This window comes from Equus quagga, unplaced genomic scaffold, assembly GCF_021613505.1.
Source record: "Equus quagga isolate Etosha38 unplaced genomic scaffold, UCLA_HA_Equagga_1.0 73442_RagTag, whole genome shotgun sequence".
NCBI classification, from domain to species: domain Eukaryota; kingdom Metazoa; phylum Chordata; class Mammalia; order Perissodactyla; family Equidae; genus Equus; species Equus quagga.
In genome coordinates, this window is record NW_025802777.1 from 2060864 (window position 1) to 2075839 (window position 14976).

Consider the following 14976-nt stretch of genomic DNA (forward strand, 5'->3'; position numbering starts at 1 on the left):
GGAGAGATGCTTGGGTGGATGGATGGATGGATGGGTGGATGGATGGTTGAGTGGATGGATGGCTGGATGAGTGGATGGATGGATGGATGACTGGCTGGCTGGATGAATGGGTGAGCAGATGGATGGATGGATGGTCGAGTAGATGGGTGGGTGTGTGGAGAGGAGAATGGGTGGATGGTTAGATGAGTGGATGGATGGAACAGGTCAGGAGTACCTCAGAGCACATAGCGCTTGTCCCTCTCAGCACTCATCATGGCCCCCATCATCTATTGATCTGAATGTCTCTCTGCCCACAAGATCACGTGCTCTACAAGGGCAGGGCTCAGGCTACCTTGCTCCCCATTTCATCAGTGGCACTGAACCCAGGGCCAGGTGCATGCTGTGTGCTCAGGAAATATTTGTCACAGAAGAGACTGGGGTAGGGGAGGAAGAAGAGGGGAGACCAAATTTTCATTATTACAGAAAACACAAATGAATGGACGCAGTATTCATGGAGGTTACATGAAAACCGTAGATGAGGTTTTAGAGATGACGTTTTAAAATGTATGTCAACTACTTGATCTCAATCCCAAAGAGCCGCACAGTCATGGGGCTCAGAACCTGGGTTTAGTGAGTGGTTATTGTCTCTTCTTCAGGAAAGGTCTTGAGCTGATGTCAGAACAAAGGGACGCAGCTCAAGAAGAGCCAGAGACGCGGTCTTGGTCTGCCCAGGATGCACAGCACAGCACCCCGCCGTCAGTGGATGCTGGGGGCACATGTGATGAGAACTGAACCAAGCAGGGCAGCCAGCACAGTCAAGTTTCAACGTCATATGCAGTTTATTCTACTTGTTCAATCGGTTATCCACAGCACTACATATTGTAATTCTTTACTGACTCTGAGGATATCCAATAAATCAAAATACTCACATTTCCCAAATGCTCTGTATTAGTGGCAATTAACTTTATTCAACAAGCTAATCTTATGAATTAAAAATTAAGACCATATTATAATTCTAAGTTCATTAAGGAAAAAGACTATACTTTCAGGTGTTAGCTGTCAAATGCAATTCAATTTGTTTTAAATAAAGTGAAAAGCATTATCCGTTAGCATGGTGTGATGGAGAAAATTCTAGACTAAAATATTAGGTTCTAGACTCATTTCCTCATTAATTCATTTTGTGACTTTACACAAATAGCTCAGCCATTCCTTCTCTGGTTTCCCATTGTGTAACGGGTAACTAGCACTCTCCCTGGTAAGATTATTTTTTCAATGGCTGTAAAAATGTTTGGAAAAATATAAAATAGTGATTTATATATCTTTCTATATATTATGTTATTTCTACTTTTCATAAAGATTTTCATATTAATCAAGTGCCTTTTGAGTCACTGCTGTGTAAATAAAAACAATATCCTGGTAATGCAGGAGAAAAGTTAAAGAGTATACATGTCTCCTGAAAATAACATTAACAATATATTTAATGACTGACTTATTTTTAAAGGAACTTCATGTGCACTGTCAAATATCTTTGAAAATATGAAATATTATCTATTTGACAAAGAGTGTCAAATGAATGAATGGATAGATAGATGGGTGGGTGGATGGATGGATGGAAGGATGGAAGGATGGATGGATGGATGGCTGGGTGCATGGATGGGTAAGTGGGTGGATGGATGGATGAGAAAGGGCCACTTGGACCAGTTAGGATGGCAAAGGGTCTGGGAGCTCTGGGGTGGTGGCAGTGATTTGGGCAATGGCAGAGCCGCATCTGTGCTTGGTTTGAAGATCCCCATGTCTGGAGCTCTGGGCATCCCCAGCACACTGCCCACTTCTCCAACAGCTCCTCTCACCCGCCTGGGGACGTTGCTTCTCTGGGACGTACACAGACGACAGACCTCCTGGGGGCAGGCAGAGGCTGTGTTTCCATCATCTCTGGGGCTCATCTGAGCTCTGGATGTGGGACAGAGGCAGCTCCCGTCAGTGCTTGATGAATTAAGAACTGAGCTCGATTCATGACTACTTGCATGGGGAAGGCGGTCGTCTGGGTCAGTTTACAAGCAGGAAAGGAGATGTTCATGTGGAAAAACCTGCGGGAGTATGGGTAGTGAAGGGTTACCCCCAACCCTGAGGGCAGCCTTCTACGCTGCTGGATAGTGAGAGATTGTGCCCGAAATTAAAAGGCAGCATCTCCCAGAGGGCACAGAGGACTGGGAACCACGGTGGGCAGGTGAGGGAACTTCTTAGCAGGTGGGAGGCACAGAGGAGGAAGCAAGAAGCTCAGGGGAGGGTGGAGGTGAGGGGCGGAGCCCAGGATGCCTCCATGCAGCCTGGGGCCCAGATGGGATCTCAGGCTGCTCTGTTACTCCCTGACCCCCTCTGACAGCGTTTGGAGGCAGCAATTACGAAAGCTGCCCCATGTGGCCCATGATCATTTCTTTCCTCCTTCTTTTAAACCTCAAACCTTTACAAAAACAACCATCTTGGCATTTCCCACCGCACTGTCAGGTTTCTATGAGCAACGCTGCACTCTGCACGTCCGTGGTAACCTATGCTCAGGCCCGGGAAGCAGCCCACGTGCCCCTTCAGAGGAATGTCTTCACACTCGAAGGTCGAATATTGAAAATCACAGGCTCTGGGTAGAGCAGGGCGGTGACCTGTGCCCATTACAGCGCGCGGGACACCAGTGATTGGTGGCGGGGGCAGGGGACCCAGAATGATCATGGGGATGATTCCGCACTGAAGGTGCCAGGTGCTGTGTCAGGGCCCTCCGTGCGCTTCCTCTCTGTGCGGTGGTCACACACCCCTCTTACAAAGGAAACTGAGGTCCCAGGGGCTCAGGGCCTACCCAGGACCGCCCACAAGTAGGGGGCAGATCTGGGATGTGAGGGGGCGCCTGGGCTCTGCTCTCAGCCCTGCTGCACTGCCACTGGTCCCCTGGGGCCCATGGTTGTGTAAATAGAGAGAACCCTGTCACTAACCCACTAATCATCCATGTCCCCTCTCCCATTGCTCCTTGTCTGTCGATTTCCAGGAGGGGAGGATGCATCTCCACCAGGGGGTCCAGAATGCTGACGCCCGCAAATCTGCCCTTTGCCAGAGCCTCAGGCACACTGTGCCGTCACCATCGGTGGCAAAGGTGCGACACGCGCATCAGATGCATCTCGCTCCTCACCCACCTTCACGCAGCGGGCCCTCCTATTCAGAGAACACCTGGTAGCTGAAGTTGTCCGACTGGGTCCTGAAGTTGTACTTGCCGGTCATCCTCTGGTAGCGCACGACTAGCAGGGCGGCTGCCCCCGTCACCAAGGCAAAGACGGCCACCACGATGAGGACCAGGTACCCAGCTCCCAGGCCTGGTTCCACACCTGGAGACTCACCTGCAGGGGACGAGACAGGGGCAAGGTGGGAGGTCTGCCCAGACCAGGAGGAACGCGTCTCCGTGGGCCTGGGACGGCCTGTGGTCCCAGCACGGGGACATTGTTGTGAGGGCAGAACGGAGGGCTCAGGACAGAGCCTGCTGTACAGCAAGCTCTCCACAGATGGCAGCTCCATAACACTGTTACCTGGATGTGATTGATCCCCGCGGTGAGGCCCCGCGGGTGTGCCTGTGTACCTGTGGGTTCCCGTAGGTGATGAGGCAGCAGCCAGGACAGCTCAGCCTGCCCAGCATTCTGGCCAAGAGAGGGAGGCCGTGTGTGAGCAACAGGCCCTCGGGGGGAGGCGGGGAGCCAGCCGGACTCCCCTCGTGAAGATACCCTGGGCCCGTATGATCTACACCACAGAGGACCCGGGGAGGGCAATAAAAACACAGGACGGTGTGTACCCAAGAGTTGGAAGTATGGACTCAAATAAATACATGTACACCATGTTCATAGCAGTACTATTCACAACAGCCAAAAGATGGAAGGAAGCAACTCGAGAGTGCATCAGCGGATGGTGGATAAACAAATGGTGGTTTATGACTACAATGGAGTATTACTCAGCCATAGAAAGGATCGGAGTTCTGATGTACACTATGACACAGAGGAACCTTGAAAACATCATGCTGAGTGAAAGAAGCCAGCACATGGGACCACACATAGCATGATCCTGTTTATAGAACTATCCAGAAAAGGAAAAACCAGAGACAGAAAGCAGACCGGCAGTTTCAGGGCTGGGGTGGTTGTACAACATTGTGGACGTGCTAAATGCCACCAAATTGTTTATTTTTAAATAGTGAACTTGTGTTAGGTGAATTTCACCTCAATTTCCCGCAGGCGAAAACCGGGCTGCCTGAGAAAGGAGGCCACCAGTCAGCCCCCATGCCCCAGGAGGGAGACCTGTGCACCCCCGTGAAGAAGGCGGTGCCGCAGAGCACAGCGTGTGTGAGCGTGACACACCGCGGGGCATCTGAGCAGGAGGCGAGGCACATCCTGCAGCACGCGCGTCTCCCTCCCGTCTCCCTGCAGCTCAGGGTGTCCACCTCCGCTTATCAGGAAGGTCTGGTTAGGACAGAGCCTGCCTGGGCCACAAGGGGCGCTCAAGATCCTGTTTCTCCAGGCAGTTGCACAAAGTAGATGCAGCTCTGGGTCTCCTGGGGCGTGGCAGTCAGCTGAGCGGTCCAGCGAACAGGCCACCGGGGGCTCCCTCCGGGCTGCCTGGACAGCGAGCCGACTAGGACCTGGCAGCCCCTTCCTCCAGAGGGACACACTGGGGTGGGGACACTGGAGCAGCCACAGCCTCCCAAGGAACCCGAGGCCCCCAGACTCTGGGCAGCCAGCCTCCCTGACAACTCCTTCACGACTGGCCCCAAATCCAGCCTCCGGGGGGCGCTGTAGCAGCCCGTCCTCTCCTCCTGTGCCTCAGGTGAGCCGACATCTTGTGAGCACAAGCGGGGCTGCCCCCACTGAGGATGCTGAAGCAGAAAGACAGAAGAGTCCGCCCCTCCCCGGCACAGTGCAGCCCACAGCCAGCCGGGGACCGCCAGCTTCTGGGACAAATGAACCCGTTTGGTCGCCGTCTCTCCAGCTGAGTCTCTGTTACCTGCAGCCAACTGCTCCTAACTGACCCACTGTCTCAGGACTGCCGAGTGGGGTCCACAGGCCAGTGCTGTCCACTGACTGGTTCAGGAACAGTTACCGGTCCTGGTGCCTTAGTCACAAATGGGGACTGAGCGTGGGTCCCCACATGACCCGAACCATCAGTGGGGGTGTCTCCTTGAACAGCAAGCATATCTACCTGTCCAGGGGAGACCGCTCATGTGGCATGAACTGTGTGCAGGTCATGCACAGTCAGACCACCTGTCAGTCCATGATGGGTCAGAAGTTTAAATGAAAATCAACTGGCCCTCCTCCAGGATAGCTGGAGCAGGCTGTACCCACACGCGGGGCGGTGGCCATGATCACCTGGGGGGATGCACACATAGTCCTTTTGCAAAGATGTTGACCTGTCACTGCTTTTGTGAAGAGGACACAGCCTGTGAGATGTGACAGAGGACCTGCTAGTGCAGGTATAACCCAGGAGCAGGGCAATGGCCCCTTCCAGGGGTCTGAGTCCCAGCTCAGCTGCCATCTGGGCACCCCCCAGGCTCCTCACTTCTGAGCGGCCCCAATAATTGTTCCAGACCCTTCCTTCTGGGACATTTGAGCATCTCATGGACATTGGCCTCAGACTGTCTCTAACTCTTCACACAAGAAACTCTAGTGAGAAATGAGTTATCTAGTAAAGCAAGTGGCCATGGAAGATTTCCAAAAATTAAATGTGAAAATTATGATGCCGATGTACAATTTGTTGGTGGCACAAAGATGCTACCAAATGGATTGATACTAAATTTCCTTAAAATTGCAGATACACAGTGTTATGGGCTGAATTGTGCCCCCCGTCTCCCAAAACGGTTTGTTGAAGTCCTCACCTCCAGCACCACAGAATGTGACCTCATTTGGAAATAGGGCCATTGCTCATGTAATTAATTAGATTAAGATGAGGTCATACTGAAGCAGGAGAGGCCCCTAGTCCAATATGACTGGTGTCCTTATAAGAAGACAGCCGTGAGATGACAGGGGCAGAGACCGGAGTGATGCAGCTGCAAACCAAGGACACCAGGGCAGCAGCCACCAGAAGCGGGGAGCGAGAGGATGGGCCAGATACTCCCTGGCAGCCTCAGAAGGAACCAGCCCTGCGGGAGCTCTGATCTTGGACCTCCGGCTTCCAGATCGTGAGGGAGTGCATCCTGGCATCTTAAGCCACCAGGCTGTGGTACTTAGTTTCCTGTGTCCCCAGCCCCAGAAAACTAACGCAGGCGGTGTGAGGGCTGGAGTGGACTGAACCTGAAAACCAAGCGAGTGTAGCCCGTAGAGACACAGGAAGGGGATTAGGGAAAGCCCAGAACTGCTCTGAGAGGCCCGGCCTGTCCAGGTATCAGCTGCGGGAGCTTGGACCATTCCCTGAAATCTCTGAGGGCTCTCGCTCTTCCCTGAAGTGGAGGCGATGTGATGGCAGGGGGCGGAGCGTGGGTGAAAGGTGGGAGGGGGCAGAGCATGCATGAACGGTGGCGGGGGACAGAGTGTGGGTGGACAGTGGCAGAGGGCGGGTCACGGCTGCACCACGGCAGGGGGTGGAGCGTAGATACATTGTGGGAGGAGGCAGAGCGTGGGTGCGCGGTGGGAGGGGGCAGAGACGAGATCCTGAAGGGACTTGTCTGCCAGCCTCTTCCCCCTCTGCAGTCTCCAACAGTATTTCCTTTAACATACACTACTAAAATATAGTCAAGTCCCCAACAACTGGGAGATTCCATGTTTCCAAATGATTTTTCTGTATTTTTGTATGACACATCTATGGAACAAACCAAAGCTAAGAACACAATGAGAGTGAATGATGAACAAAATGAATAATTATAACCCTGTTATCGAGTCCGACCATCCATATCCTTAATATATTTGGTGTTCTCTACAACGGCTCCGTTAGCATAGTGCTCTGCCAGTTACAAAGGATAACAGCTAACACATATCCAGTCGTTTCCATGGACAAGGCACTGTAGGAAGTAGGAATTATTATTATTATTTTGCAGTTGAGGGAAATGAGGCACAATGTAGCAGACCCAAAGTCAGAACCAGGTTTTGAATGTAGGCAGCCTAGTTCCAGCATCACAAATCTTAGCCTTGCAAGGATTTTCGTTTACTGTAAACTCATTGGACATTCATGACAACCTTGTAAGGTATGCAGGGCAGTTGTTATAACTCCCATGTTGCAGAGAAAAAGCAGAGTGCTTGACATCGTAGACAGATGAAATAATGAATAAGTGAGTGGGTGGGTGGATGGACGGATGAGTGGGTGGATGGAGGAATGATGGCTGTGTGGATGGATGGATGGATGGATGGGTAGCGGGGTGGAAGAATGGAGAGATGAGTGGATGTATGGAGGAATGGTGGATGGATGGATGGATAGGGCTCAGAAGAGTCAGTAAATTTTTCCAAGACCACACAGCTTATAAGGATGAGATCCTACATTCAAACTCAGGTGTCCTAATTCTGAGTCCAGTGCTTCTTCCACTCTGGTTTGACATTATCTCTAATATCTATGAACAAATAGAAGGTTCCATTTCTATAAATGAGAATGCAATTCACATCTATTCTATTTCATATTAGGGCCCCAGGTCAAGTTCTCCTCAGCAATTTAAGAAAAATGGAGGTGGCAGGGAAAGCGTGTTGTCCTAGGACTGAGGCCAGCAGTCTCCTGAGGACCAGTGCCCACACCAGCACCTAGAACCCAGCTCCAGAGACTCTGAGTCGGTAGGCGTGGCATGGCCTGGGACCTGTGACTTTTTAAATTCCCAAACGTTTGGATGAGAACCGGCAGTTGAAAATCAGTGGCCAAGGAGCCCTCCACACTCCTGCTTCCCAGCTTCCTTCCCCAGTCCTGATCAGCACCCACATCCCAGCTCATAGCCCGCATCCCAAACCCAGAAGTTCTTGTACAGGAAAATACAGAGGGCCATCAAAGGTAGGAAGAAAAACATCCAAAAAAGGAAAATCAACTAGGATTAGGTTTAGCTACAAGAAAGAGAAAAACACAAAATAGCAGTGACAAAGAAAATGGGAGTGTCTTTCTTTGTGGCATAAAGAGTGGCAGTCAGAGCCCGGGCCTGGCCCGGCAGCTTTGCTCCACTGCGTCCTCGGAATTGGGCTCCTTCCAGCTCCTGGACCACGGTCCTCAAGGCCCAAGATGGCGGCAGGCTGCAGCCATCTCCCCTGCACGTCAGACAGCAGGACGGGGAAAATGACAAAGAAGAAACGGGCAGAGGATGGGCACCAGATGCCTTTAAGGAGGGCACTGCTTACAAAGTTGCTCCTTGACATTCTCATTTGCATCTCGTTGGCCGGAACTTACTCATACGGCCACACTTAGCTGCCAGGTTTGTTGGGAATTAGTTTTTACTCCCAGCGGCCAGGTGCCAGCTCAAAACTGGGGGTTCTATCACGATGGAAGGAGAGGAAGACAGATATTGGGGTACAGCTAGCACTTTCTGTCTTAATACCCAGAAGACACAATTTCCCCAAACCATTGTTTTTACCAAAACAATTGGATAGATTTCAAAGAAAATCAGATGTTTTCCCGGAAAATTGATAGCGAGCTTTGAAAATACATGAAGCGTAATTGGGTGATGGAAGTTTAATACTGAGCGAGAACAGCAACACCATTTTTTGCATCTGCTCATTTAGCCGAGCCCAGAATAAAACTGCTTTCTCGTGTGTGTGCACGCTGGCGCATGCATGCACGCTGGCCCACACATGCACACGCATGCACATACGGTATTTGACCTGGCTAGGGCCTGACTTCCTTCCTCGTAACAACCCACTCAAGGTGTTTATCCAGTGTCAGGAACCTTGACTGGCTTCATATGACGCAGCCCAGATATTGAGTTATTTAAACATGTGCTGACTTGCTGAAGCCTCGGCCTTTTCATGTGCAACACGGGGATGACCACAGGTCCTACTTCACAGGGCTGCTGGGAGCAGCAAATCACATTCTGTGTGTCAAAAACCTAATGCAATGCTGGAAAGTCGGGGCTCTCAACGAGTGTTAACTAACAATATTTCTACTCCTACGAGTCTCGTAGGAAACTCCTTAGGGTTCTGTGTGGCTTCTGGGTTCACATGCTGGCAAAATGGAATTGGTTGCATCTCTTCCTTAGTTGTCTAAATCACGTCACCAACTCACCTGTAGTACGAATGAGGGGTCCCCAGGACATCAGGTGTGTCCCAGATGACTCAGCGCTTCTCAGCGACCGAAAATCGTTGCAAGTCTGTTGTTTTGAAAGGAGAGAAACTTCACATTAGTTGGACAATCTTTATGAGAAATGCGCTCCTATCAGGGATGCTATTCTGAGTCCTACGAGTTATCCACTTGCATGAGCTCCGACGGGGGGAGAAGGAGGGCTGGAGGGGCAGGACCACAGGGCTCTGCGCAGGCGGGACGGCCCAGGAGGCGGAGGGAGGGCCGGGCGGCAGGAGGGTTGCAGGAAGTGAGGTTCACAAGAGCAGTGAGATGTGGCAGCCCCTTGAGCCATCTCTAGCTGCTGGCTCTGGCCCCGTGGCCATTCAGGGGTCACATCTCAGGCACAGCTCAGAGTCACCTGCGTTCTCCACAGCCCACTGCTGCCGTTTGCTCCTTTCAACCCCTTTGCTTTACAGAAAGGTTCAGGGACATGATGGAATCTGCTTCCTACATACCTGCTCTGGGTTAATTCTGTCCCACCAAAAAGATGGTGAAGGCCCTATGGATGTGACCTTCTCTGGAGATAGGGTCATTGCAGATGATCGAGTTAAGATGAGGTCATTAGGGTGGGTTCTAATCCAGTAGGACTGTGTCCTTTACAAAGGGGACATTTGAACACAGACGCAGACATGCGCAGAGGGAAGATGATGTGAGGACACATAGGGAGAAGATGGCCATCTATGAGCCGAGGAGAGGGGCCTGGAGCAGATTCTCCCTCCCAGCTCTCAGAAGGGGCCAACTCTGCTGACACCCTGATCTTGGACTTCCAGCCTCCAGAACTGAGAGAATAAACTCCTGTTGTGTAAGCCACCTGGTCCGTGGCCCTTTGTTACAGCAGCCCCGGGAAACCATACGATACCCCTCCTAAAGGAACGTGGAAAGAAACACGCAAAGCCATGTTGCAAGGAATCGGGGCCTGGCAGCTCCATGCAGAGTTTCTTGTGGCTGTTAACCCTCCTAGCATTTCTGAGGGTCCCATGGGACCAGGTTCAGGTCCACGTGCACACTTAGCCGGCAGTCACTGGGAGTCTGTGGTCCTTTTGTCCCGTTGTTCCAGAAGACCTACTCTTTGAGAAAAAGTGACATCAACAAAATCGGCGGTCGGGGGGCCTCCTCTCCTTTGCTTGTCCTACTGACACTCAGAGGCTGGTCACCAGGAAAACCGAGGAGTCTGGCAGGACAGGAAAAGCCCATCCCCGAAAGGAGAGAGAAATGTGCCGTAGGAACCAGAGGCCAGCAGAGCTCTCGCCAGCGTCCTCGGCCACAGACAACATGTGACGACAGTCACTTCACATACTTGTCCGTGGTTTGAAGAACAGCTTTCAAACCTCAGGACTGCAAAGCACGTTTCAAATTCAAGGAAATGAGAATGCAAAATTATTCACGATCCCACGATGAACGACGAACACGGGAAAGAAAAAAAGCTTTGTTAAATATCACAGTGGCCGGGATTCAGCAGTGTTCCATCGATGTTGCTAAAACATAATATTAAATTAAGGTAACATTCTTCCACCTAAATATGCGTTAAATCACCTCTTGAGCATCATGGCAAGGCCATGTGACGGCCAGTGGACGGGACAGCCTCAAGAAGGACTTAGGTCAGCCATCCGACTATATCCGTCCTCTGCTCAGGGGCTGTCTGCTGTCAAAACCTCATTCCATGTCTTTTAGGGACCAAGTCTGCAGGGCCAGTGCCTCCTCCCAGAGACTGGGCCCCCGAGCGGCCCAAGCTGCGGGCTTCTGATAAAGGAGCAACCGCCCTCTTAGCGACAAGGAACGTGAACCCAAATCGAAGTTTAGAACACCAAACACCTACTATTTTGAACACCAAACACCTACTATTTTGCACGTGGTTCCAGGGGACTCCATGCAAATGCGCAGCTTGCAGTGCAGATAGACAATGGCGTTGTTAACGAAGGAGAAGATTTTCAGCTTAAACTGGGCCTTTGTGGAGTTCCCGTTCTCGATCACGTCCGTGTGCGTATTGGGGATGGGGCAGCTGGGAAGAGAGGGAAGGGGGCTCACCAGCTGTAAACCGGCCTCCCATCCTTCTTCCCGAATGAGTTTCCTTACAATATATCTGACAGCACACGGAGCTCCTTGGGAGGCAAGGAGGCCAGCTCTCCCATTCCCAAAAGGAGAGTCCCCTGGGGGTGTTACCTGAACCCCAGGTCCACATCCATGTGGGTCTGCGAGTCAGAAGCCCAGAGCAGGCTGCCCAGCAAGGGGAACAGCAGTGCCCAGCGCCCAGCAGAGCCCTTACCTGTTGTTGATGAAGCCAAACATGATGGGGTCCCTGGCGTTGCTGGACGGCGTGGCCCAGCACTCGGTCAGGACCACCTTGAGGTCGCTCTTCTGTTTGTAGAGCCCCACTTCGATCTTGACGTCGTCGCTGGCAGACACGCTATAATTTTGAGGGATCGGAGAGTCTCCGATGAACAATTGCATTTCGGTGACAAAGTTTCCAGCTCCGTGGAGGTCCTCGATGATGGTGTAAACCCTGCAAGAGGAGCGGGGTGCAGGGAGGTTGCTTCTGTGACCCCTCGTGTTCCTGTTCCTCCCCTCAAAGCAACTCCAAGGCAGTGTGGAAATAAAGGAAGACCCCCTGCCCCACGGGAGAAAGGGCAGAGCTGTTTACTCCCAGCTGGCTGTAGTGGGGGGCAGCCCTGTCGCTTGTGCGCTTGGTGGGGACTCAAAGGCGGGCAGGGGAGGGGGCATCTTCACAGTGGAAAAGGGAGGCTCAGGTGCACCCTGATGGAGGCGTCGCCATGGGGACACCCCCGGCGGCTCACTAGAAGCGGGGTGTCCTGCGTGATTGGTTAGGGAGCACAGCTGGCTTTTTCTGGTTGGTCCTAAATTAGAAGCAGGGGTGAAAATTAGGGATATTGGCGGTTGTTAATTGAGTCCTTGTCAATTTGTATATTCAGTCTCTCGAAAGTGTCCTTGAGTGATCGAAACCCTAAAGAACCCCCAGAGTGAAGGTTCTAGAGAGGAACCCGAGCTGGAGAGATGGAGAGAGGCTTCTCACTCACCCCCACTCTGGGGTGTAGCCTGATGAGGTCAAGAGGTCATTCTGGAAGGCACAGTGGATGGGGCTCAGGATCTTCAGGTGGTGGATGATGCCCTCTGGGGACAGGTCGTTCCTCAGCGTGGTCCTCACCACCGTATTCGTCATGTTCTGAACACAAATGGGGTGTGAGTGAGCTCCCAGGCTGCAGCAGGCCCCCCGACACAGCTGTGGACCACAGCTCTGGGTGCGGGGGGTGGGGGTTCTTTTCTAAAGCTTATCCCCCAAAACATAAAAACCCTGGCAATTTTTCCCTAACACAAATTGCCAAAGAGAACCAAGTCCTGACACCTGCTTCAGCCCATTTCTTCTTCTCTTCATCAGGGGAGAACCAGAGACTAACTCCATCAGCCGATACCCAAATTAATGGATCAGCTTCTCCCCTGATAATCCCCAGTGCGTTTCTGAACGTGACTGTGCAGGACCCTCTCTCACCAAAGAAGTCAAGAGTGAAAATGAATTGGTTAAAGTCTGCAACTAAGCAGCCCCACATTCTTTCTAAATTCTGTGGTCTGGGGAAAGTAGCAACACGCCAAGGATCCAGAGGACAACCTCAAGAAAAGGGATGTGCTCTTGAACAGGACTTGGGGAGCGTGACAGCGCAAACACAACTAAGGTGGCGGACCTGGGGCTCCAGGGAACTGTGTCGGGCCCGTCAACGTTCATGGAGTTAAGCCCGTAGAGAGGTGTGGAGTAGATTGGTTCTGAGCTGTGGGGAACTGACTCCCAGGTCAGCGGGGATTAGGGACCCGTTGCTCAGAATGTGAAAGTCCAGCAGAAAGAAGGGAGGGTTGTCAGACAGCAGTGTCCCAGAACAGGAAGATGGACTTTCCCGAGTAGGAGGGAGTCCTACTCAGAAAAAGAGATGAAGACCCTGAGATGGGCAATTTCGAGACTTGCTTCAGTGGAGAGGGCTGTAGGGGAAGATAAAAATTTCTGTGAAAATTGCCGTCATCACACTGAAGCCAAATAAAGCCGTTTGTTCGACAAAAGCTCTGAAGTCATCACTATGCGTTTGAAGCGTTTTGGGGGCTGGGGGCCTGGAGTGTGACTCTCACAGTGGTGGACTTGCCAAGATTAACACCCTTTTACTGACATCTCCTAAATTGTCACCAGAACAGAGCGAAGGGCCCGCTGGGGGCAAATACGGACGCTGTGGTTGTGATGCACAGTGGCGTTACAATTGGCAGCGGGCACTGCGCCTCTTCCGTTATAATCCCGACCTCAGCAGTTTAGAGCTAGAGAAGGGGAATTGGTGTGAAATAGGTAAGCCAGACCATCGAATAAGAGGAAAATTACGCCAACGAAGAAGGGTCAGTTAGAGTGGGTGGAAATACATAGCCGAGTAAAGTTCTGAACCATAACAAAAAAAGGAGACGCTATTGGACTTCTTAGAGGACGAAAGAGCATAGCAGCTTATGAACTATGCGACAAAGTGTCCGATCTGCATAAAGCTGCCAGTACAGCGTTGGCCTAAAATAGAATTTCCGAGACTAACGATACTCACGGGACCCATGGATCTAATGGAAACGAGGACGCCAGTGGCCAAACAGGCATTGACATTAGCGGGTTTGAGAACAAAACGCCACACGCAGGGCAAAGCTTCGGGGGTGTGAGAAGTGCCTGCTTTCTGATGACGCTGAAGGGGAAGTCCCTGAGAAGGACATTCTGAAACCTCTGTCCCCTTCTGCAGCTTCCGTATCGACTCTTTCCTTGCTTCTCTATGAGATGTTATGGAGTGAGCGTATCTTCCTTGTGCGTGTATTAAACAGACCTGGACAAACGCTGGTAAAGTGCACTATATCACAGAGTCTTTAGCTGCTGGACATCATTGGTCTCTCTAGGTTCTCATATAAATAGTGAAATTTGAACAATTGAAAGCATGTTAATTTTTAGAATTCATTTTCCTTAGCATTAGCTTCTGGGAACAAACTTGTGTAGATTCTTAACTGAATTATCCAAAATGGAAGCATTTCCACGCTTTTGAATTTACACCTCTCTTCTGTGTTTGCTTCTTAAAGTAAAGGGCTCGTATTTGTATGTCCATATTTTGGAGTAATTATCTACACGATGCTTGCAGGTCCTGTGGGTTTTTTTGGCTAAGAAGCAGAATCTCATTCGGTGCCTGAAGTTTCATAACAGGCATGAAGCCAGATCGCTGATGAGCCGTCTTCGAGGCACAGAGTCTAGAACGTGTGTGTTCACAATGGTGTCCATTCTGTGCCTTGAGTCACTTTGAAAATTGTCTCAGAAAAGCTACGCAGTCCCCTCCTACTTTCACAAGAATTTTATACTTATATTTATGAGATGACTCTGTACCCCTGTGAATATTTTGGGGTGTGGACTAGTTTGTATCTGCTCTTAGCATACTCTGCACCATCTCTATCTAGTATATCAAACTATGTGCAGAGGTGTGACCTTAAATTTATATACTAGAGGTGTGACCCTAAATATAACTTTTTTAAAAAAACCAGGAGGTCAATAAAATGTAAGCTACTTAACAAAAAAGAAAGAGAGAGGGGCAGAACCTGCCACCTGTACGTAATCTGTTGTATTTGTATAAATAAGTCTTGAGGGGAATCTTAGTTTCTGACAAGTGTCAAAAACCCTAAGGGATCCCGTGGACTCTAGGGCTTGGATGACTCAGAAGAGACGAGTTACCCTTTGCTCTGAACTCG

General features: G+C 51.0%; 1 protein-coding gene across 1 annotated transcript in view; it reads right to left on the reverse strand.

Moving 5' to 3' along the window:
• Positions 1–835: 835 nt before the first annotated feature.
• The window catches only part of UMODL1 (uromodulin like 1), a 62239-nt gene continuing 48098 nt past the window's right edge, over positions 836–14976 (reverse strand). Inside the window, exons 17-22 of the mRNA XM_046651742.1 lie at positions 12264–12409; positions 11495–11731; positions 11071–11230; positions 9175–9259; positions 3156–3356; positions 836–2066 (exon numbers count right to left, since the gene is read on the reverse strand). Of these exons, the coding sequence (XP_046507698.1) occupies positions 3175–3356; positions 9175–9259; positions 11071–11230; positions 11495–11731; positions 12264–12409 (810 nt within the window). The 3' untranslated portion in view covers positions 836–2066; positions 3156–3174. The remainder of the gene's footprint in view (positions 2067–3155; positions 3357–9174; positions 9260–11070; positions 11231–11494; positions 11732–12263; positions 12410–14976) is intronic.